The sequence below is a fragment of the Puma concolor genome, chromosome A3 (genome assembly GCF_028749965.1).
Source record: "Puma concolor isolate L17-30 chromosome A3, mPumCon1.1.hap2, whole genome shotgun sequence".
NCBI classification, from domain to species: domain Eukaryota; kingdom Metazoa; phylum Chordata; class Mammalia; order Carnivora; family Felidae; genus Puma; species Puma concolor.
This window is the reverse complement of record NC_141669.1, coordinates 117,407,555-117,429,572: the sequence shown is the minus strand read 5'-3', so window position 1 is coordinate 117,429,572 and position 22,018 is coordinate 117,407,555. Positions and strand designations below refer to the sequence as shown.

At 47.3% G+C, this 22,018-nt stretch overlaps 1 protein-coding gene across 4 annotated transcripts in view; it reads left to right on the top strand.

Moving 5' to 3' along the window:
- The window catches only part of UQCC1 (ubiquinol-cytochrome c reductase complex assembly factor 1), a 102,560-nt gene extending 91,389 nt beyond the window's left edge, over window positions 1–11,171 (top strand). For all 4 annotated transcript variants that reach the window (XM_086702057.1, XM_086702056.1, XM_025931996.2 and 1 more), the window contains 3 exons: window positions 61–138; window positions 6,618–6,731; window positions 9,661–11,171. In XM_086702057.1, the coding sequence (XP_086558183.1) occupies window positions 61–138; window positions 6,618–6,731; window positions 9,661–9,795 (327 nt within the window). In that variant the 3' untranslated portion in view covers window positions 9,796–11,171. The remainder of the gene's footprint in view (window positions 1–60; window positions 139–6,617; window positions 6,732–9,660) is intronic.
- Window positions 11,172–22,018: the final 10,847 nt, after the last annotated feature.

Genomic DNA, 22,018 nt, shown 5'->3' with positions numbered 1-22,018 from the left:
ATATTTTTTGTTTCTTTCCCCTTTTTTCATTCTTTTGTTTTTGTCATTTTGTTTCTGTAGGTTAATTCTTATATCCTGAAGAAGAATATGATCCTTATGACAAACAATTTCTATGCAGCCATCTTGGGATATGATGAGGTAAGGTCATTTGCCAAGCCTTAAGCAGAACATGGGCTTCCCCCAACAAAAGACTTTTTTGATGAGAAACTCTGAGGAAACCTTCAAGGGGACATCATCACTCACTACCCGCTATTATGGCTCGGTATTTATTTCCTCATCTTCATTGACTTGGCAACAGGAATGACTCTGCCCAGAAGTTTGCCTAGTGCTTGGGAAAGAAAGCACTATAGAATATGGTCAAATCATTCAACTAGAAGCATTTCTTGAGTCCTTGTCAGGTGCTGGATGTAGCGACAAAGGCAAATCAGTCATTCTCTTGGCCCCAGGTGCCACCAGAGACAGGAAGACACACACATGTAAACAGCATGGTCTGCCAGACAAATCACACAGTCTTTTAACTTTAATTATAAAAGCAATCTGTAGGGGTGCCTGGGTGGCTCAGTCGGTAAAGCGACCGACTTTGGCTCGGGCCATGATCTCACGGCTAATGAGTTCGAGCCCTGCATCGGGCTCTGTGCTGACAGCTTAGAGCCTGGAACCTCCTTTGGATTCTATGTCTACCTCTCTTTCACTCCCTCTTTCACTCCTGCTCACGTTCTTTCTCTCTCTCAAAAGTAAATAATACATTTAAATAATTTTAAAAATGAAATAAAAGCAATATATACTCATCAGAAACTCATAAAACTGTACATAAGTGGTTGAAGTAGAAAATAGAAGGCCCCATTCTCTCCTGCCCAATTCCCTGCCCCAGAGGAAAACTTTGTTAATAGTTTACTGGGTGTCCTGCCAGACGTTACCTTTGCATGCACAAGCACATATATATTTATTTTCTTTACACAAATGGAAGTTACACTACATACACTATCCTCTACCTTGCCTTTTTCAGTGAACAATGTATCTTTGACATCTATCCATGTCAGAACATTTAGATCTGTCTCATCCAATTTACCATTTAAAAAAAATTTTTAATGTTTATTTATTTTTGAGAGAGAGGGAGAAGGAGACACAGAATCCGAAGCAGGCTCTAGGCTCTGAACTGTCAGCACAGAGCCTGATGTGGCGCTTGAACCCACAACCTATGAGATCATGACCTGAGCCAAAGTCGGATGCTTAACTGACTGAGCCACCCAGATGCCCTTCAAATTTACCATTTTTAAGTGCACATGTCAGTGGCCTTAAGTACATTCACATTGTTGAGCAACAGTCACCACCATGTGTTTCCAGAACTTTTCCATCTTCCCAAACTGAAGCTCTGTCCCCCTTAAAACCTTTACTCTTCCCTCAGCCTCCTCCCAGGCCCTAGGAACCACCACCACCTACTTTCTGTCTCTATGAATTTGAATACTCTTGAGTACCTCATGTTAGTGGAATCATACAGGTTTTATTCTTTTGCTCCTGGCTTGCTTCACTTAGTGTAATGTCCTCAAGCTTCATCCATGTTAGAGCATGTGTCTCATCTTTTCCCCCTAGCTGTTACTACAGAAATTTCAAACACATCGAAAAGATGAAAGAACGGTGTAATGAACACCTATATGTGCACTGCCAGTATTCATCATACCTCATCTATTTAACAAAACGTGCTTTTATGCTCATTTTGTGGTGACCTCCAGATTGAATGCAAGCATCACCCCTTCTGGGAAACAGGCCTGGAACCGCCCTAGGCTCAGTTCCTTCCACCTTCCCTGGACTCCACTTGCTACATTAGTGTTAACTGTCATCCTGGCTGGGTGGGGACTCCTTCTGGGTAGTGGCAGTCTCTACTGTGTTTGCATTTCTACTGCCTAGTAGCATGATACTTGGCGTGTGGTAGGGGAAGAATGAGGAAGGGAGAAAATGCATAAAGGATGAAAATAGGAAACTAGAGTTCAGGCTGGGGGAAGTGTCATCAGCCTGAAGATAATAATTAAAGCCAGGAAATAAGCTTACAAAAAAATTAAGGGATTTGGTTAGGATCTTGATTCTCAGTCTGCCAGATATCTTCAGTTTTCGGAGAGCAATTTAGATTGCATACCACACATTGAACCATAGCCTACCACACATAACATTGATTGAACATGAGCCTTGCAGGAGTGGGATGGGAGTTGAGAAAAACTGCTTAGATCTACACATTGTTTTTTTGTTTTTTTTTTTAATGTTTATTTCTTTTTTGAGAGAGAAAGACAGTGTGTGAGTGGGAGAGGTGCAGAAAGAGAGGGAGACACAGAATCCGAAGCAAGTTCCAGGCTCCGAGCTGTCAGCACAGAGCCCAACACAGGGCTCAAACCCACAAACTATGAGATCATGACCTGAGCTAAAGTAAGACGCTTAAGTGACTGAGCCATCCAGGCACCCCTACACGTTAATTGTTAAATTAGTTGCATTCTGACTTCAGAAAGCTTACAGTGTATAGAAGAATGAGACTTAGAATTGAAGAAATATAACTATTAGCATTTTTTTGAGTTCTTTATTGCATATGGCTCAGTTGATTCCTTTCACCAATATTAATAAAGGTGTTCTGAATTGTGTCTCTTTTCTGTCCCTCCTATCCCAGTCCGTCCGGGCAGAGCCATCTTATAGACATGCCTGATCACAAGAGTCTCCTGGGGAGCTCTTCAAATCAAATTCTTGAGCACCTCCCTGAAGGTTCTGGTTCAATAGGAGTGAGGCCTGGTATTTTAGCAAGCACCCCAGGTGACTGTTTAGAGTGGGAAAGTTTGGGAAATATACTAATTACCTGGGGCACTTTTTAGAAATACCATTGTTTGGGCCCTATCTCCCAAAAGTTCTAATTTAACTGCTCTAGGTGGGCATCTGTTGTGAAAGTTGCCCAGGTAATTTTAATGTGCATACAAATCACCTAGGTAAAACACAGATTCTGACTCAGCAAGTCTGGAGTGAGGCCTGAGATTCTGCGTGGCAGACGAGCCGCAGGTGACATGGTGCAGCCATCTGCAGACCACACTGCAAGTCATGGGCTCGAGAGCTGTCCTAAGACTAGTCACATGCAGCTATTTTGATTTAAATTCCTTAAATAAAATTGAAAATTCAGTCCCACTGGCTACATTTCAGGTGCTCAATAACTTTATGTGGCTGGTGGCTGCTCTACTGGACAGAACATTTCCATCATTACAGAAAGTTCCATTGGACGGTGCTGTTCTACAGTACCCTTTTCCTAGAATGTTGCTTGGGTTGTGCCCTGACAATGGCCACTTTTGGAACTTTCCTGTTTGCTACTCCGTTAGGTTCAAATTCCTCCATGGAATTTCCAAGCCTTCTGTCAGTGGACCCTTCTGTCAGTGTGACCTATCCACTGATATCTCCCATTGTTTCCTAGTGTGTAACCTTTCCAAAGTGAGGCCATTTGCCCCACTGCCCCACAGACATGCTGTGACTGTCTGTGCCTGACTGAGACTCTCCTGGACAACTAGGTATGGAGGGCAGTAGCCAAGTCTGTCAGCTTTGGGCCTGAGGACCTGATTCAACGCCTGAATCAGGCCTTGTAGATACTCTTTCTGTAAATGTTCAGTGAATTAATATATTCTCTCTTGCTTAGAATATCCTGTAGCTCTCCAAATATTCTCTATTCTCTAAGGCCTCCTTCTCCACAAAGCTTTCCCTGACCTCTCTAGATCTGTATTTGTTTACTCTGAATTTCAATATCATCTATCCGTCCATATTAAATGCCTACCATGTGGGATGCACTGGGAATGTATTGGTGAATAAAACAAACATGGTCTGGTTCTTTCCTACTGGAGCTTACCTTCTAATGGGGAGACAGGTAGTAAACAAGTAAACAAGCAAACAAATATCTAATTTCAAATAGAGTGTCCTAGAAGCTAAGACTGAATAATGAGGAGCCAACCATGTACAGAGTATACATTGGAGTCACCCTATACAGATTGGCAGTTGTTCATTCTCCAGGATTTGATCCTGTGCTTCTGTTTAATGTGCACTAGCTTTGTCCCTTCAACGAGATTGCAAGCTGCCTGCGGGCTGAGACCATTTTGCTGTGATACTGTGTTCTCAGCATCATGCTAAGCACATAGTGGTGTCACAAGTCAGTCTTCTCTGAGTGAGACTGCCATTCCAAACCCTTAATCATAACCAGGGCCTTCGAGCCACAGGCTTCCTCTCAATTACTCTAGGCCTAGGTTTCTTAATCTCTGAAGGATGCTGCTTTTTTGTGTTGCGAGGCAAAATAAGTAGGCCCCTAGTAGATTGTGGGAAGATTACTCTGCAAACTAATATTTGGCTGCCAAGTACCCTTTTTCCTTTCCTGCTTTCTCTCTGACTTACTGCTGGTTTGGTGGAAAGAAAGCTAAAGTTGGGTTTATTGATTTATTCAGCCAATTTCATTGCACTCCCACTCTGTGCAGGTACTGCATCCTAACCAGTTAGTCAGGCACCATCCCTTGACTTCACAAGTGTGTTCTGGTCCTAAGTCTACCACCATTTAGCTAGATAACCTCTAAGCCTCTGTGTACTTATCTTTCAAATGGGGATAATAGTATCTGTTCTTCTCAATATACATAGGCATTAGGAGCCAGGTTTGTGAAGGTACTCTGACAGCGTGGAATAGTCAGGTTGTTATCACTGTTAATCTGAGTCCTGAGTCATCCTTTTCTTTCTGACTGATTATGGACTTGCCCCTTCCCAACCATCTCACCCACTGCCAAGGGTGCCTGTTTGCAGCAGGCCATGGCTCCCAGGGCTTTCACTGTCCTGTGCTCTGTGCTCATACTCTTAAGTCCTCACGACACCTGTTCTCACGCCTGTTCCTTCCCATGTAGCACATGTAGGTCGCTTCCAGCAGCACTCTGGCATGTGCCCAGGGCACCGTGGACACAGGCAGGCTGTTGGGTTAGCAAATAACTTGGAGAATGGTGATGTGCCTGAGCTTGTCCTTGGGCCCTGTCCCCATCTGCCAGAAGAAGCTGGTTCTCCTGACTCAGCCATTGTGCCAGCACAGTCTCTTAAGCTGTGGAATTGTAGGGGTGTTTAGCAGGGAGCATTTGGAACCGGTAGAATGTTTTTCCACCAAACTGTCAGCACCCCATCCTAGACTTGGCCCTTCCTGGCAGCAGGCCTGAAGTCAGACCTCATATGCTGCCCTGTCCCAGAGACCAGTCCACAGCATCACATTCAATACACGATCTGGGGTCTTTGTGCAGTGATTTGCCATTTACAGAGCCTTTCATGGCCATTATCTCCAAATTCTCACAACAATGCTATGGGCTTGGTCTTACTGTGTTTGTTCAGCTATGAGAAGCTGAGACTCAGGAAGGGCTGGCTTTTGAAGGGCCACACAACTATCAAGTGACAGAGCTGCTGTTTGAACCTAGGTGGTCTGATCCCTAGATCTCACTGTTGTTTCAACCATATCCACAGCTGCCTGCCAAAGCAAGCTCCTGGTCTTTGTATCTGACTGTACTACACTTAACAGAGTACCTTTACATGATCTCACTTTCATAATGCAAAGATGCCGTATGTAGGGAAAGCATTTTCATCTCCGTTTAATAGAGGAGCAAGTTGAGACTCAGGTGTATTGAATTGCCCACCATCTCTGAGCTTCGTAGTAGCAGAGCCAGGACTTGATCCAGCCTTATGACTTGTAAATCCCAGCCAGTGCTTTGTCTGGTTCCACATTACCTTGGCACCTGGACAGAGCAACTTCTTGGGGCCTTTCCCTTCAGTCACCCTCACCCCAGGAAGCAGGAACCTCCCCTCTCCTTCCCTTAGAGATCCAAACTAGTAAATGGCCCTAGTCCATGGCCCAAGTGCCGATTAGTCTCTGATATTTGGACTTCCCAACAGAGCCCCTGTCTCTGCTGGGAAGGACAATGTTAGGCACACATGCACACAGTGTCTGAGCATGCACTCTGTGGCCCATGACAGTGAGCCTGTTCCTCTACTTGAAGAGAGGCAGGACAAGCCATGGCCAACCCAGAGATGGGTGACAGTGAGGTCATGGTGCCTGGTTTCCTTCCCCGGAGAGCCGGCTGCCTTGCATATGTGTCCATGCACTAGCAGAGAAGGTGCAGTGTATTCCCACCTCTGTTTCTGGGGGGAAATACCCCCTCAGAATACTCTGTGCCTGTTCCTTATGGACGGTGGTGGGAGCAATGTGCCACTGTTTCTCTTCTTAGCTTCACAGGTATCGCTGGGTCGAGTACAGTGCAGGAGAGTAGAAGGAACTGTAGCCTGGGAAGGCGACCAGACATAAACCCCATCTCTGCATCAATCTTAGCCAGGCACTTGGCCCCTCTGGATTCCGTGTCCTTCCTTTGTATGAAATGAAAGGGTTGGATCAGATGCTCTCTGAAGACCTCTTCCAGTTCTATTGTGTAGCTGCCCCGTTCCTTCTTGTGGTGTATATAAGGTCCACAAGGCCTTTTTGTGGTATCTGTAAGGTCCTTCCAAGCCAATGCGGTGCTTGCCATTATGTTTACAATAGTCCCAGCTTTTGTATTGTGGCTCTGCCATGGTCCCCAGGAGACCAGTTGTCTTCTGTGTTCCAGGGAATCCTTTCAGATGACCATGGGCTAGCTGCTGCGCTCTGGAGAACCTTCTTCAACCAGAAATGTGAAGATCCTCGACAGCTTGAGTTATTGGTGGAGTATGTGAGGAAACAGGTGAGCAGCCCTATACCTCTTCCAGAGGCTCATGGAAAGCAGGTCCTTCCTGAGGTCTGTAGATGCTGGACTTTCAGAGGATCATGAGAGGTTGAGTTCCCAGAGGCCAGTCTGAGGGAATTCTGACCACATCATGTCCACACCAGGCACTGATAGAGAACAGCTTCTCTGTATCCAGCCATGAGCTAGGCAGGAGATAGGGAATGGGATAGAAGAAGAAGAGGCGCTGAGTAATCTCCTGCTTTCAAACACTTTTAGGCATTCATTCACTACACATTTGATTGTCTGTGTGCCCAGTGCAGTGGGAGACACTGGGTGTGCATAGTCCTGTAGGATATGGGAATGGGGTACAGTGCAGTCGCCCACTGTAGCCCTCTCTGTGCTCACATTGAAACTTCAAGGTTCATGTTTCCTGTTTCTGATTTCTAGCAGGACTGGGCTCCAGGCAGAATTCCATAAAAAACCCTCAAGCCTCTGCCCACTGAATGCTATCCATAATCAAACAGCGTCCTCCTACTTCATTCCCCATCCCCCTGGTCCCCCAGGGCTCCCTAAAACCAGAGCTTCTAAGAGAAAACTCCAGAGTGAGGACTGCTTCACTACATAGTTTTTCTTGAAACCATGGCTACTTCACCTCTTGATCTCTCTGCTCCTTGATCCTGTATTGATGGGAAATCCATACTTTATAGACGAGTGAGCTGAATGGCAAGGAAGAGGAACATAGAGGCTTTTCCAGGGTCTCCCAGTGAGTCAGCCTGCACAGCTGGCCTAGAACCCCAAGCTGGTGATTCATGTAGCCACTAGAAGCCTTAGCTGCTCCAGACAGCTCATCAGCTCAGGCTGTCCCATGAGTCACATCTCTGCTTCATGGGCTTGGCCTCTGGAGCTGAAGGGGCCTCACCCCACAGTTATTCCCTTATTCACCTGTGTCCATAGCCTTTAAGCCTTCAACAGCCAGGGATGGGAAGGCCAGGCCCTGGCTCTTGGGTAGAAGCCAGCAGGAACAGCTTGTTGATGGCTGGAAAAACCACACAGTGGGGCTTTTCAGACCCAGAGGGTAGAGAACCCCAGAAGCCAGGACTTCTGTTTGACCATTCTTCAAATCTGCTAGAGCTGGAAGAAGGCACTGTGGCCAGAGGGCTCCACCCACACAAAACTCTTGAGACTCACTGTTGACTGGACTCGCTGTCAGACAGAAGTAGCAACTGGCAAAGCAAATGCTGTGTTTTTTTGAGAGACCAGCCCAGCTTTTCCATCTGCCATGGTGGGCTTGTGGCAGAGGCCACAACAAGGGCACAGCTGGGACCTCTCTGAGGGCCCTAAAAGAAGGAGTTACCACACCAGTGCCTCTAGAAAAAATCCTATATTGTCTAGTGAGAGGCAGGCAATAGAAAAACAGTGATAGGGCACTTAGGGAAGCAGGGAGCTTTCATGGGACCCGGTGGTATCAACAAAACTTCTGAGTACCTGCTGTGCCAGGCACTCTCCTGAGAAAGCAGAGATTCACAGGACCCAGACCTACCCACGAGCCAACTTATGGTTTGGTGAGGAAGCCAGTCAGGCACAAGCTAACCCTGGAATAAATCAGTCTGTGATGTGATACAGGGTAGAAACAAAGGCTGTGAAAGGCCAAAGACAGGCAAGACTCAGTATAAGTTAGTAGCTCGGGAAAGACCAGGAGGGGCCCTGAACAGATTAGTCCTGTGCCATGATCCTGGTTGGTCTGGTGGGTAGCCCAAGACCCAGTCAGAGGTTATGTTGAGATTTTCAATGCTGAAGATGGGCAGAGTGGCTGCATTAGGCATAGAAATGGAGTTGTTGGAAAGAGGAGTGTATTTTAGGGGAGATAATGGGTCAGTTGCTCTCCTTGCACCGGAAGACAGCATGATGTATAGAAATCTAGACCTGAGGTATATGTGAGAGACTGAGGTTAGGTTTCAAGGTCAGCAGCCTGAAGGTGAAACAACAGGAATGGAGGAATTCTTGGAAGAGGAGGATGATCCAAAGCCTAAGATGAGGCCTCTGGACTTCCATCCCTTCTCCTTTTCTCCCAAATGCCTTCTCACCCCACAGTGGAGCCTCAGCTTTCTGAATACAATGCTCACTCCTGATGTGATCCAGCTTCCACTGTAAATTTTGCCTGTCCCTTTGAAAGCATTTCTCATCCCTCTGTTCTCCTTACTAGCAGCAGCGAAGGTAATTCTCCCAGAGACCACTTTTACCTCCTGAGACTTGGCCTCTCATTAGATCACCTGCTTCTTGTGGAACTGCCCAACCTCACCTTCCCTGAAGCTGCGCCCATTGTCCATCACAGTTGTCCCTTCTCCACATTTCTCTCAGAGAAACTGCCAGTCGTCATGGTGGGTGAAGCTGGGCCCACTGGCAAGCATGGCGGCCCACTAATCGTGTGGTCAAGGCCCCAGAAAAAGTTCCAGCGACTAGCAGTTACAAGCATTTAATCTTTTCGTGAGTCCTATGGGGGTACACGTCACTATTCCCTGTTTTCACACAAGGAGACTTAAACCTCAGAGAAGGGAATTGGCTCACTTTGAGTAACATCACTACCCTGAATGGACAGATAAACTTACACATGCACACATCCCAAGGACATGTCTCCCCCAATACATCCTCCCTGAAAAGTTCTTGCAGTCCAGAAAGTCAGGGCTTGTGTGTCTGTTTTGGTTATTAGAGGTATGATGGGGAATTCTCTAAAGCCTTCCCAGTGAGCTTCCCCAGTGATTAGTTTCTCCCAACCCTCTCTAAGGAAATAATCTGGAAGATCAGAGACCTGCTGACTGGGAGCTGGTATTGTCAGAACCCCCCACAAACTCCCTCCCCATCCTCTCCATTGGAAGACTGATTCCTTCTGCCGTCTCATGTCTGTCCTGCCCTTGTCCCTGCCCTCTGTTTCTTGCTGTCCCTGTTGCAGATGCAGTACCTGGACTCCATGAATGGGGAGGATCTGCTTCTGACAGGGGAGGTGAGCTGGCGCCCTCTAGTGGAGAAGAATCCTCAGAGTGTCCTGAAGCCCCATTCCCCAACTTATAACGACGAGGGTCTTTGATGGACTGGTCCCTCTGAACAGCTGGCCAGCTGGCTTTGAAGAACTGCCAGGAGAGAGGTGCTTGTTTGGCCCAGAACCCTGCAGAAAGTGGCCTGAACTGACTTTTGAACAGCATCTGTCAAATATCTGGCCCCATTTGTGTTGATTTTCCTTTTAATATGCCCAGGAGCCTGATCTGGTGGGGTACAGTGCTGGGAGAACCCTTAGTTCTTCTGAGATATCCTCTCCCTCAAGAGAAGCCCTGAGCAAGAGCTCCCCAGCACACACTCCCCTAATCCCCTCCAGTAACTATGTGATTGACAGCTTTTCCCAAAGGCTGCAGAGGGATGGTGGTAAGTTAGAAACGGTACACTTCCACCAAGGGCCCACCATGGCAAAGGAGCAGTTTGGAATGCTGCTGAGTCAAGACGGGTAACCACACTCTGTCCTCTGGTTTTGAGCCATGGGGTTGAGTTGGCCATTAAAAGACACAGAGACATATCTCTGCAATGACTCTTTATTCTAGGGTTTTTTAGAAACGTATCTGAGATGGCATTTGCCATAAGCTGAGGAGCATCACCCAGCTCAGAGACAGGATGGCGAGAGGGTCAAGAGGATCTCTGCTGCTGTTCTTGCCTCCAGTTCATGGAGATGTCACTGTTGTGGCCAAGGCATAGCCTGCCAGGCTCCATCCTCTGGGATCCAGGAGGCTTCTGATGGCCAAGGGGCTTGTCACATCCTGAGTTGTTTGGAGAGAAGACCCAAGAACATAGGCCTCTTTGTCACGTCCCTATTGAATGGGGTGAGGGACATGCTGTCTTTTCCTCTCTTTACTCCTTTATGTGAGATACTGGGGCAAAGAGAATATTTTTTTCTGGCTTAGTTGTACCATCCCAGGGCCCAACCCCATGCCCAGCTTTCTAGCTCCTTCCTAACTTCTAGAGCGTGTGCTACAGAGCCACCTTGGTCTGTGCTCTTGAGGGTCAGTTGCCTCCTCCCTGAGTATGGGTCATCTCTTGGGGGATTTTCTTTGCATTGAAGGAAGGGGGCGGGGAACCATATTGCCCCTCCTTCCCCCATCAAACTTCCTTCATTTAACTTGCTATAAAATGAGTCATATAAAGAAATTCTATATGGGTGAGGTATATCCCACTTCTGTGAAAACATTACAAATCAGACCGCCTTCTCTGAGTTTATTTAAGATGCTTTTGTTGCAAGCAGAGTTCTAGAGTGAAGCCTCCTCTGTGTGTGTGAGATAATAACACCTTGTAACTCATTACAGCTGGGCACTATTTACATAAACCAGAGCTGAGCCAGGCAGGAATTTGCTGATTAATTTATTTTTAATGGAGTGAAGTATACCATGCACCAAAATAAACTTTACTGTGTGTACCTAACTGCTCCTGGAATGGATGGAAAAATTAATGGAACAGATTTTGGCTCCCAACTCCACACATTAATTCATATATAAAAGTTACTTGAGCCTTAACCCATTTGCTGCCCAGGGCAGCTCCCCAGCTGCAGATCCCAGCCCACAGCACCAGTTCAGCTACTGGGCTTGCATGAGAATCACGGAATTGCAGATTTAGAAGAAACTTTAGAGGTCTCTTAGTCCAACCCTGGTCCAGAACTTGACTCCCTTTCTCAGCATCCCAGTTGGCCTATGTTCATACAGGCCGTTTATGAATGTCTCCAGCAGCAGATGGTCCTGCCTGCAGAGCCAAGTCCTGTCTCCATAAGATGAGTAATCATCAAACACTGCAACTTGTAATACGGAGCTGCGTTTTAAAGAGCCAAATTGGATCTGTCATGGTGGGGATGTCCCAAAGCCCTCACTTCCTGCCTGCCGGCATCTTTCACCGAGTACACGACCCCCTCCCCTTCAAGATAAAATCGAGGCTCCTCGAGGCTGCAAGGCTCTTCTTAATTTGACCTGTGCTTGTTTCTGAGTCTCTAACTCATTTCTTCTCCGAGGAAACTGAACCATTTGGGGTTACCTGAAGAGACCACCCTGTATGTTTCCTCTACCTGGAATCCTTGTTTCCTCTTCAGACTAGAGAAATCCTGTGTGTCCTCAAATACCCACCCCCCATCCTACCTTGTCTGTCCCAGGTGGAAACTAGTTTTTACATACACACCCTTCATCCTGCACCAGTAGCTCCCTCAGAGTGGGCACTGTGAAGTCAGTCACCTTTGTTTTTCTAGTGTCCCAGGAGTGCCTGACCCACGGTAGGCATCAGAATAAGCTTTGCTAAATGACAGAAGGAATGAATGACTAGATCATCAGTCATTATTAGTACAAGCCCAACAAAAAAAAAAGTCCCTTTCTGGATCATTCTCTGACCCACAGTTCAGCTTATTTTAACAATTCAGTACAAAGTACCTCCGTTGGCTTTTGCATAGGAATGAGAGCTAAATGTTCTTTCTGTAGCTACATGTTTTTCTTTCTTTCTTTTTTAAGTAATCTCTACAATGTGGGGCTCGAATTCATGACCCCCAAGACCAAGAGTCAACACTCTACGGACTGGGCCAGCCAGGCACCCCTAGCTACATGTTTTTCTACTGTAAATTGTTATTATACAAAACAAATGAAGGATGTTTCTTGCCCTCAGGGAGAATACTCTCTAGAAATAATTTTGTCATTTATTTGTACTCTGTGTACTTCCTGAAAGGATCACAGCAAATTAAGAGACACAGTTACAATAAAACTGCAAAATGATTAGAACAAAGTTTAAAAGATAAGGTGCAAATATTGGGAGGCGGGGAAGGGAAATAATCATGTTAGAAAACCTGTGCTGCTAAGGTGGCTCAGTTGGTTGAGCATCAGTCTCTTGATTTTGGCTCAGGCCTTGATCCTGGGGCTGGGGATTGACCCCTGAGTCCGGCTCCACCCTGAATGTGGAGCCAGTTTAAGATTCTCTCTCCCTCTCTGCCTCTCTCCCCTCACTCAACGCTGGCTCTCTCTCTAAAATAAAAATTAATGGGGCGCCTGGGAGGCTCAGTTGGTTAAGTGTTCAACTTTGACTTAGGTCATGATCTTGTGGTTCATGAGTTCGAGCCCTGCATCGGGCTCTGTGCTGACAGCTTGGGGCCTGGCGCCTGCTTCAGATTCTGTGTCTCCCTCTCTGCCTCTCCCTCGCTCATGCTGTGTCTCCAAAAGAAACATTTAAAAAATAAAAATAATAAATAAATTTTAAAAGTTAAAAAAAAAAGAAAAAGAATGGGGTGGCTGGGTGGCTTACTCAGTTAGACATTCAACTTCGGCTCAGGTCATGATCTGGCGGTCTGTGAGTTTGAGCCCCGTGTCAGGCTCTGTGCTGACAGCGCAGAGCCTGGAACCTGCTTCAGATTCTGTGTCTCCCTGTCTCTGCCCGTCCCCCTCAAAAATATTAAATAAAAAAAAAGAAAGAACCTGTGCTGCTAATAACCAACTTTCATAGGATTTTTAGGGTAATTTATGAAGTGGTTTTAATGCATTTTCTCACAGCAGTCCTGTAAAATAGGTATCCTCATCGTTCTTATCCCCTTTGCACAGGTGAAGGGACCAAGGGTCACAGAGACCTGGAGGCTCATCCAGACAGAGGAAGAAGGGACCCAGGGTGCCCTGGTCCACATCTTCCAACCCCCGGGTCCTTGTTCTTTCTCCATCCCACACTGCCTCCCACAGGTTAGCGAAGAAATCTGCAACAATATAAAACCGTGCTCTGAGATTCCTGGCAGCCAAAAGCAGAAATGGGAGTCAAGGTTATATAGGTCCCATTGTCACATAAAAGGAAGTACACTTCTTCATCAGAAGAAATAAATTGTTTCTTTTCAGAGAAGAACATACATACTGTATGGGCTATAAATGAGAAACACTGAACAACGTTGTGAATAGTACCTCTTAAGATTTCAGTTTTGCCTAAAAGTTTGAGAACCATAAATAATTGCTGTTTCTTACAACAAGCTGAGATTAAAGCCAAGGCCACAATTCAGCCAGTATCTTTTCCATTTCTGTTTTTGTCTCAGACACTGCTTGGTATTTTCACTTCTTACCACTTTTAATCCTCAGTGACAAATCTGTGAGGTAAGTGTTACTAAACTCCTGTTACCATTGAGGGAAACTGCATGAAGTTCAGGGGGACCCAGATTTACTCTGCATGCAGACTCAGGTGGTTCTGTGACCCGAGTCCAATGCGTTTGGTTTTAGAAAAGGAATACCAGATGGGGAAAGGAGCAGTTATTGCTACAATTAAAAAAAGTAAAAAGAAACATGCGATATTCCAGCCATGTGGGTTTATGTAGACACATACACACACTAACAGGAAATGTCAGAACAGAAAATGTCTGATGTCTGTTAGACATCAGAAAAGCCTTGAAGGGAATTGGGACATAAGGATGGGCAAAGTTCAGGTAGGTGGAAAGTGAAACAGGAAATGAGCTGCCCAGGAAAAGGCCCAGAATAGGAAGCCCTTCAGATTCATGTGGTCCAGCTGAGTGGTTTGCTAAGGGAAGAAAAGGTTGCAGAGAGCCAGGTGGGGCCACAAATGGGGGTAGCCTGGGTAATACAGCATCTGGCAGGCATTCTCAGTAAGGACTGTGACCTGATGGGAGTGGAGATGCTCGGTGGTGTGCAAGGTGGATTGGCTCAGTCAGGAACTAGCCAACTAGGTTTGAGGGCCTGGAGGGTGATTGTAGGAATTCAAAGGGAAGTTCAGGGGCTCCTGGGTGGTTCGGTCGGTTGAGCGTCCAACTCCTGATTTCAGCTCAGGTCATGATCTCACAGTTCATGGCATCGAGCCCCATATCCGGCTCCATGCTGACAGCATAGAGCCTGCTTGAGATTCTCTCTCTGCCCTCTCCTGCTCACACTCATTCTCTCTCAAAATAAATTAATAAACTTGAAAAGTTAAAGGGAAATTCAAACTCCAGAAACATTTTTGAAGAAATCATCGGGACTTGATGCCTCCCTGCTCTTGGAGCCTGAAGAAAGCAGCCTGGAGCTCTCCTGGGAGCCAAGAGATGGCAATGTTGGGCAGAAGAGGGAAACTCAAAAAGAAGAATCTTCTGTATTGTGTTTTTTCCAAGTGCTAATTACATTATCCTATGGGATAGAGCAGGGATTATTGCCCACATCGTATAGTAGGGGAACAGGTTCACTGAGAAGAAGCCACTAATTGGTGCAAAGTGACTCTGTAGCAAAGCTGAACAGTCTCCTGTCTTTTGAGCCCTAACCCATTGCTTTTGGTGTGTGTTGGTTATGTCTGTATGGGGGCAGGTCTGGTGGAAGGTGTCCCAGGGAGAGCAAGGGCATAGAGAGGGGCTGAACCTTGGGAGATGATTAGGATAGAGGGACTAAGGACTTTGGACTTGTCTTGGGTATAGAAGGACACTTGAAATCATGAAAATGGATGAGCTCCCAGAGGTAAAATGTAGTGGGTTGACCAGGAAGTGGGGTCAGTGTGGGAGAAAGCATCAGGGGGAAGGCGGGGGTTGGGTAGGAAGAGCAAGAACCAGCATAGGAAGTAGAGGCTGAGGTAGAAGCCAGGGGAGAGAACTTCCAGAAGGAGGAGGTTTTTAATGATGCATGCTGCAGAGTAGGGGCCAGGGAGTAAGTGAATGAGGCTTAAGGGTTTTAGACTATTCCAGGAACAAGATTTTTGAGAGAATACAGATATTGCAAAGGATTAAGAAGGCAGGGTATCTTGATAAGTGCCTAGCTGAAAAGAAATGGAGGAAAATTGGGCAGGAGTTAGGAGAGCACGGTAAGAACTAAGGTATTTAAAGCACAGAAAAATGATGTGCATGGGCGGGTGAGGAGGAGTCTGCGTAAATGTAAAGCACCCGATGGAGTAGGAAACTTCCCATAAGTGTTAGGAATTATGAGATCCTTCTGAAAGTGGAAGCCTGGTCTTGAGAACAAGGGCCTGGCTTTGGAGGGGAGGAGGGAACTTTTCCTGTGACCAGAGATTGGAGTACAAATGGGGCACAAGGGATTTCTGAGGTGAGGAGGCTGAGAGGGAAAGGGCAAGCTCATGCTGGTCTCCAGGGAACTTGGAGTTTACCGGTCATTGGGGTGAAGGGGAAAGGAAAGGGAGCTAGTGGGTTTTTGGAGAGTCTGAAGTGTTTGAACTCTTCCTTTGGGAGCAGCCCTCCTGTAGTTGTTGCCCTGATTCTGCCTATTTCTAGCCTTCCCACAGAATCCCACTATGGCTTGTCCACTGCACCACTGGTTTGGCCTTAGGCAGGGGTAAGCCAGACCCTGGGGCCCTGACCATGATCGTCTACCCACGCACTCCTGTCCCAGTGTTAACCAGCCATCACAAATCATCTGTGGCTTCCAGGAGACTTCCCTTGAGCTATGCTGGTGAGCCTAGGACCTACACCCTTCCCAGGTCAAGGGCCTCTCCCCCCCCCCCTCCCCCAACAAATCTACCATCCATCTATTGAGGGGAGAAAAGGTCCTAGAGATCCTGAATGGAGAATTCCTAGAAAGGGAGTCTTCAAGTACTGACCTGTAATGTCAAACAGTGATGGGGGGTGGGGGGGGGGGTGGAGTGATGGAATATGTAAGTGCTAGAAGAGAACTGGGGACTTCCAACCCCGCCTTCTTACTTCACACATGGGAGGCTGAGGTCCTGAGAAACTCAAGTTTTTGCCATTGGGAACCAGAACCATAGGCCTCTGCTGGCTTGTTTCTTCCCTAATTTTATCTCCCCCTGTCCAGAAATGGCTCCTTAACCTCCCAGTCACCATGTGAGAAAAAGCCTGCCACAGGGCTGTACCCTAGTTGGGGATGGGGGGTGGAGACCTGGTTCCTCTAAGGTTGCAGAATGGGTCATGAGCTGTAAACCCCCAAAGCATTTCATTTATACCTTGGTTTAACCTGTGGCTTATAATTATTTATGAGTCTGCCTTCCCCACTAAACTATGAATTCCTCCAAGGCAGAGACCAAGTCTTACTCATCTTTGAGCCCACAGTGCTGGCTTAAAGGATGCATTAAATACATGTTGGGTGAACTGGATGGACAGAGGGAGAGGAGGTGATGGGATAAGACGGAGAGGGTGAGGTGGCTAGACCAACAATGCTGGGGGCTTAAGAGGTCATTAGATAATATCTCTTTCTTCCTCTCCCAAGTTCAAAACGAATTGAGAAATAAGACCTAAGAGACAGGGGCACCTGGGTGGCTCGGTCGGTTAAACGTCCGACTTTGGCTCAGGTCATGATCTCACGGTTTGTGAATTCAGTCCCCATATCGAACTTGGTGTTGTCAATCAGAGCCCGCATCAGATCCTCTGTCCCCTCACCTGCTCATGCTCCCTATCTCTCTCTCTCTCAAAAATAAACATTTAAAAATTAAAAAAAAAAAAAAAAAGACCTAAGAGATATGAAAACAGTGGTTATACCAGTATTTCTGACAAAGCTGATTGGAGAATGTAGCTTTCACTCTCTGGCCAAATAGACTTGTTAATATCCTAAAACTAAACTTACTCACCTCTACCCCCAGAAAGAGCAGACCTCTTCCTCCCCATTACAGGGGCAGAACCTCCTCTGGAAGTTTGCCATGCAGGTGAATGAAGAATATGCTACCTTTGCCTACAGCAGAACCAAAGAAAGAGGGAGGGAGGGAGGGTGGGGGCAGGGCAAAAGATTGGAGTCCAGCTCCTTCTAAGCCACCAATCAGACTAGCCATTCCTTCCTTGGAGAGGAAGAGTGAGTGAAGAGAAAAGAGGGGGCAGTCCTCTCCTACTTCTCCTCCTGGAAAGTAGAGTAGGAATTCCCTCCCCTTACAGAAACAGTGAGAACAAGTCTACAACTGGATGGGATAAGGCGGATGAGTGGGTTGTGGGAAGTTGAGGGAAGGGAGACACCATCATCACAGTGTCTGTAGTCTAGACCCCAGACTCGGCCACCTTTACAAAATAGAATGCCCAAATTCTCATTCTTGTGATCTGCCTGCCAGAATGCTTATCTGTGTATGGAGGGTGAAGAGAGGACCTTGTCTCCTGTGAGCTGGAATAAGAGGCCAAATCTCAGAGCCACACTCCACTGACGTGGCCAGAGGGCCATGTTCACGTTCAGAGCCAGCCTTTGGTCTAGAAGGGGTCTGAGACGGACCAAAGTAGCTCCTCCGGTGGCTGCTTCAGGCCTCTTTTGTCTTCAGGCCTCTACTTGAGCCCCTGCCCTTTCGTGGCCTGAGAAAGCTCTAGAATCCAGCATGTACTAAACTACTACTCCTCCTCTTGGTCAGGCACTTGCCATAAAATAGCCCATTTATGGGGGGCCTGGGTAGCTCAGTTGGTTAAGCGTCTGACTCTTGGTTTTTGCTCAGGTCATGATCTCACAGCTTCATGGGTTTGAGCCCCACATTGGGCTCTGCGCTGGCAGTGTGGAACCTGCTTGGAATTCTCTCTCTCTGCCCCTCCCCCACTTGCACTGTCTCACTTATTCCTCACAAAAACCTGGTGAAGGAGGTGATGTTGGTCCCATTTTACAGATTAAACCACTGTAGCTCAGAGTTGTGATTGTTCCATTTGCTCATTAAGTGCCAGAGCGAGTGGGACCTCCTGAAGGCCCGTGTGGTGCTCAAGAACAGTGAGCCACACCCATGTGGGTTGTTCCTGCGAGTCTGGTGCTTCACTCTAGAAATCTTGCCAACCTTTCGCCATCGTCTGGACAATGAGAGCCAGCAATTCAGCAAGGCCCTCTTCAGAGTGTGGCTCCAGAGGCCTTTCTGGCAGCCCTTTCCCTGCACCACAGCCCCCCATCTTCCTTCAGTAGCCATGCCCGTGCCCCTCTAGCCCTCCAGCCCGGAATGTCATTCTGCACATCTTGGAGTCTTTCTCACCCTTTTATATCTTCACCGCTTGTTCCTGTGTCTCTAGCTCTTAGGTCACTTTGCCTTGATGCAAGGGATTTGGGCACAGCCTGGCTCTCCTACTTTCTGCTCCTCCCAGGAATACTGTCACCCCCTACCCAGAAGTGCCACATAAAAGGTACGCGGCAGTGCTGGCATCCAAGCAGCCTGCATCTGATGGGCTCCAACCATCCCCACACGACAGTCATCTGCCCAGGCGCCACCTGGCTCATAAAAGACCACAGACAAGGGGAAGTGGCCCCCAGGATGGCAGAATGATGCCAGGCAGGCGCCTGACACGTCCCCGGGACAGGAAAATATTTTTCTTCCCTTTAATAACGGTTATTAAGGGGCCTGTGCCAACACACTGCCGCCAGGGTCCAGGCTTTGCTATCCGTACGGCTCCTACCACTCTGGGTCTCCAGCCCAGGCCCAGCCCTGAGGCCAGGATATACCTGTCTACCCTCTGGTTGCCCTCTACCCATTCAATCCAATGGGAGGGGCTAGTCTTGCCACCTAGGGGATTTGATTTGACTTACACGCTTTCATTATCAGCGTGTCAGGGATACCTTGGAGCCCTTTTCACTTCAATTCATTGTCTTCCTGTCTCTGCCCCGCTCACTTGACCTCCCTGTGCATGCACCCAGTACGACACTGCAGAGTTAGGGTCAAAGACCTCCCCCGCTGCACGGTCACTCATGCACACAAACAGATCTTCACCCAAACATCACACAAATATACATACACACATGCAGACACAGGTAAATGCACACTGACATATGGCTAGATATTTAAAGACAGCCAAGCAGACATACAAACAAAGCAGATAGCATGTACATGTACATTACATGCACAGGTACAGCTATGCATGGGAATGTGTATATATATTGAGTTGAACCATATGAAATTACTGATATTCAGTGTTGGTTTTTTTTTTTTTTTTTAATTACAGAAATAGAATCGTGCCTTGTTGGCTCAGTCTATAAAGCACATTACTCCTGATCTCAGGGTTGCGAGATCGAGCCCCATGTTGAGCATACTGATTTCACTCGTTTTGTCTGGTCTGTGATCATGTTCAGGCCAGACACAGGTCCTTCTATGTCCACAAAGCTTCACACAGGGCCTAACACATTCGTGGCAGGGGGCAGAGGGATTTAGGGGTTCCCCTGTCGAGCTGGGCCCTGGGACCCAAGATGAATGGGGCTGAGTTTAAAAAAGAATCTAACACAAACATCAGCATGGAGGGAAATATACAAAACTCTAGAGCCAAATTTGTACACCCGTGTTTAAAGAGCATTATTCACAATAGCCAAAAGGTGGAAACAACCCAAGTATCCATCAGTGGTTGAATGGATAAACAACGTGGTATATACACACAGAGGACTATTATTTAGCCTTAAAAAGGAAGGAAATTCTGACATGTGCTACAACATGGATGAACCTTGAGGACTTTATGCTAAGTGAAATATGCCAGTCACAAAAGGACAAATACTGTTTGATTCCACTGAGGTGAGATGCTTAGAGTAGTCATATTCATTGAGTCAGAAAGTAGGGTGGTGGTGGGGCACCTGGGTGACTCAGTTAAGTGTCCAACTTCAGCTCAGGTCATGATCTCACAGTTCGTGGGTTTGAATACCACATTGGGCTCTCTGCTGTCAGCACAGAGTCTGCTTGGGATCCTCTAGTCCCCCCTCTCTCTGCTCCTCCCCTGCTCACTCTCTCTCTTTCTCTCTCAAAAATAACATTAAAAAAGGAAAAGAAAAGAAATAGTGGTGGTTACCAGAGACTGGAGGAGAGGAGGGAATGGGGAGTTGGTGTTTAATTAAGGGTACAGAGTTTCAACTGGGGAAGATGAAAAAGTTCTGGAGATGGATGGTGGTGATTGTTGCACAACAGCATGAATGTACTTAATGCCACTGAACTGTATACTTAAAAATGGTTAAGATGGTAAACTTTATAAGTCTTTTTCCACAATTAAAAATAGTTTTTATAAAAATAGCCAACAATATGTATCATCAGATAGATGTGTAAACATTGAGGGATAAACACAGGAACCCAACAACACAAAAACACCCTGTCTCCCCTCTCAGGAACAGTTCTCCAGCCCAGATAAGGGCCCACTTCTACCCGCAAACAAATCTGGAGATAAGGCCCTAATGAGGGCCCTGCCTCCCGGATACCCCTACAGCTCATTACCCTCCCACGGTCTGGCTCTGTTTACCCAATCTCTTACCGTTCATGTAATCCCCCACCCCCACCCCCGGTGAAGGACCTCCTTAGAGCATCTGGTGTTCCAGTGTCTGCCCCTGCCTCTGGAATGGGATGGAATGGCCCAGCATCTCACCTCTTGGCCTTACCCTGACCCCTGGGCCTCTCACTTCTAGGGTCCTCAAAGACAAAGCCCCAGTCCCATTCATCTTGGGTCCCAGGGCCCAGCTCGACATGGGAACCCCTAGATCCCTCTGCTCCCTGCCATGAATGTGTTAGGCCCTGTGTGAAGCCTCATGGACATAAAAGGACCTGTGTCTGGTCTGAACATGATCACAGACCAGATAAAGCAAGTGAAATCAGTATTATACTGGGTTGTGAGACGTGATGTTAGGTTTCCTGTCGTCCAGGCCATCCTCATTGGGCCTCATCCCACCTTAGAAGGGTAGCACTGTGAGTTGGCACTGTGCACTGTTGTGACCACTTCTGCCTGGCCTGCCTCCCTAACTGCCATCTACTGACCCCTCTTCTCCAGAGCAAAGCCTCTTACTCATGCTACTGAGGACTCTGGGACTGTGGCCCTTGTTAGGGGCAGAGAACAGAAACTTGCCTGCTCTGTTTGCCTCCTGACCTTGCAGTGTGCCCCCATTCCTCTAAAACAACCTTTCTTATGAGCCATTTAATACGCAGCCCCTGAGGTGGGGAGGAAGAATGTGGTGTGGCCCATGCCAGGCCAAGCCATATGGAACAGCATTTCTCAGGGGTGGGCCTGGGTCCACCGTCCCAGGTGCACCCAGGTACTTGTAAAAAAGCAGGCTTCAGAGGTTTACTCAGATTTTCTGGATTTGAATCTCAGATGGGTGAATCCTGGGGATCTGCATTTTAACACTCCCCAGCTGTTCCTGGGGACTAGGGTAAAAGCCACTGCTGGAGATCCTTGGAGGATGGACTCAGAGCTAGGGTGGGGGTGGGCAGCGGACTGTGAGTGTCACACTTAGGGAGGTAGAGAGCGGCAGAGCCATCATGGGAGCAGATGGGCCCAGATGGGGGACAGATAGGTGCTGATGTCCTTGACAGCTCTGTGTGACGCCCTGTTCAGTTATTTAGGGCCTGTATGCAAGGTGTGCCAAGGCTTGTGATATCCACCGTGGTATGTTTAGGGTTATGGCTTGTCTCTGAATTAACATTTGGGTCAGTTC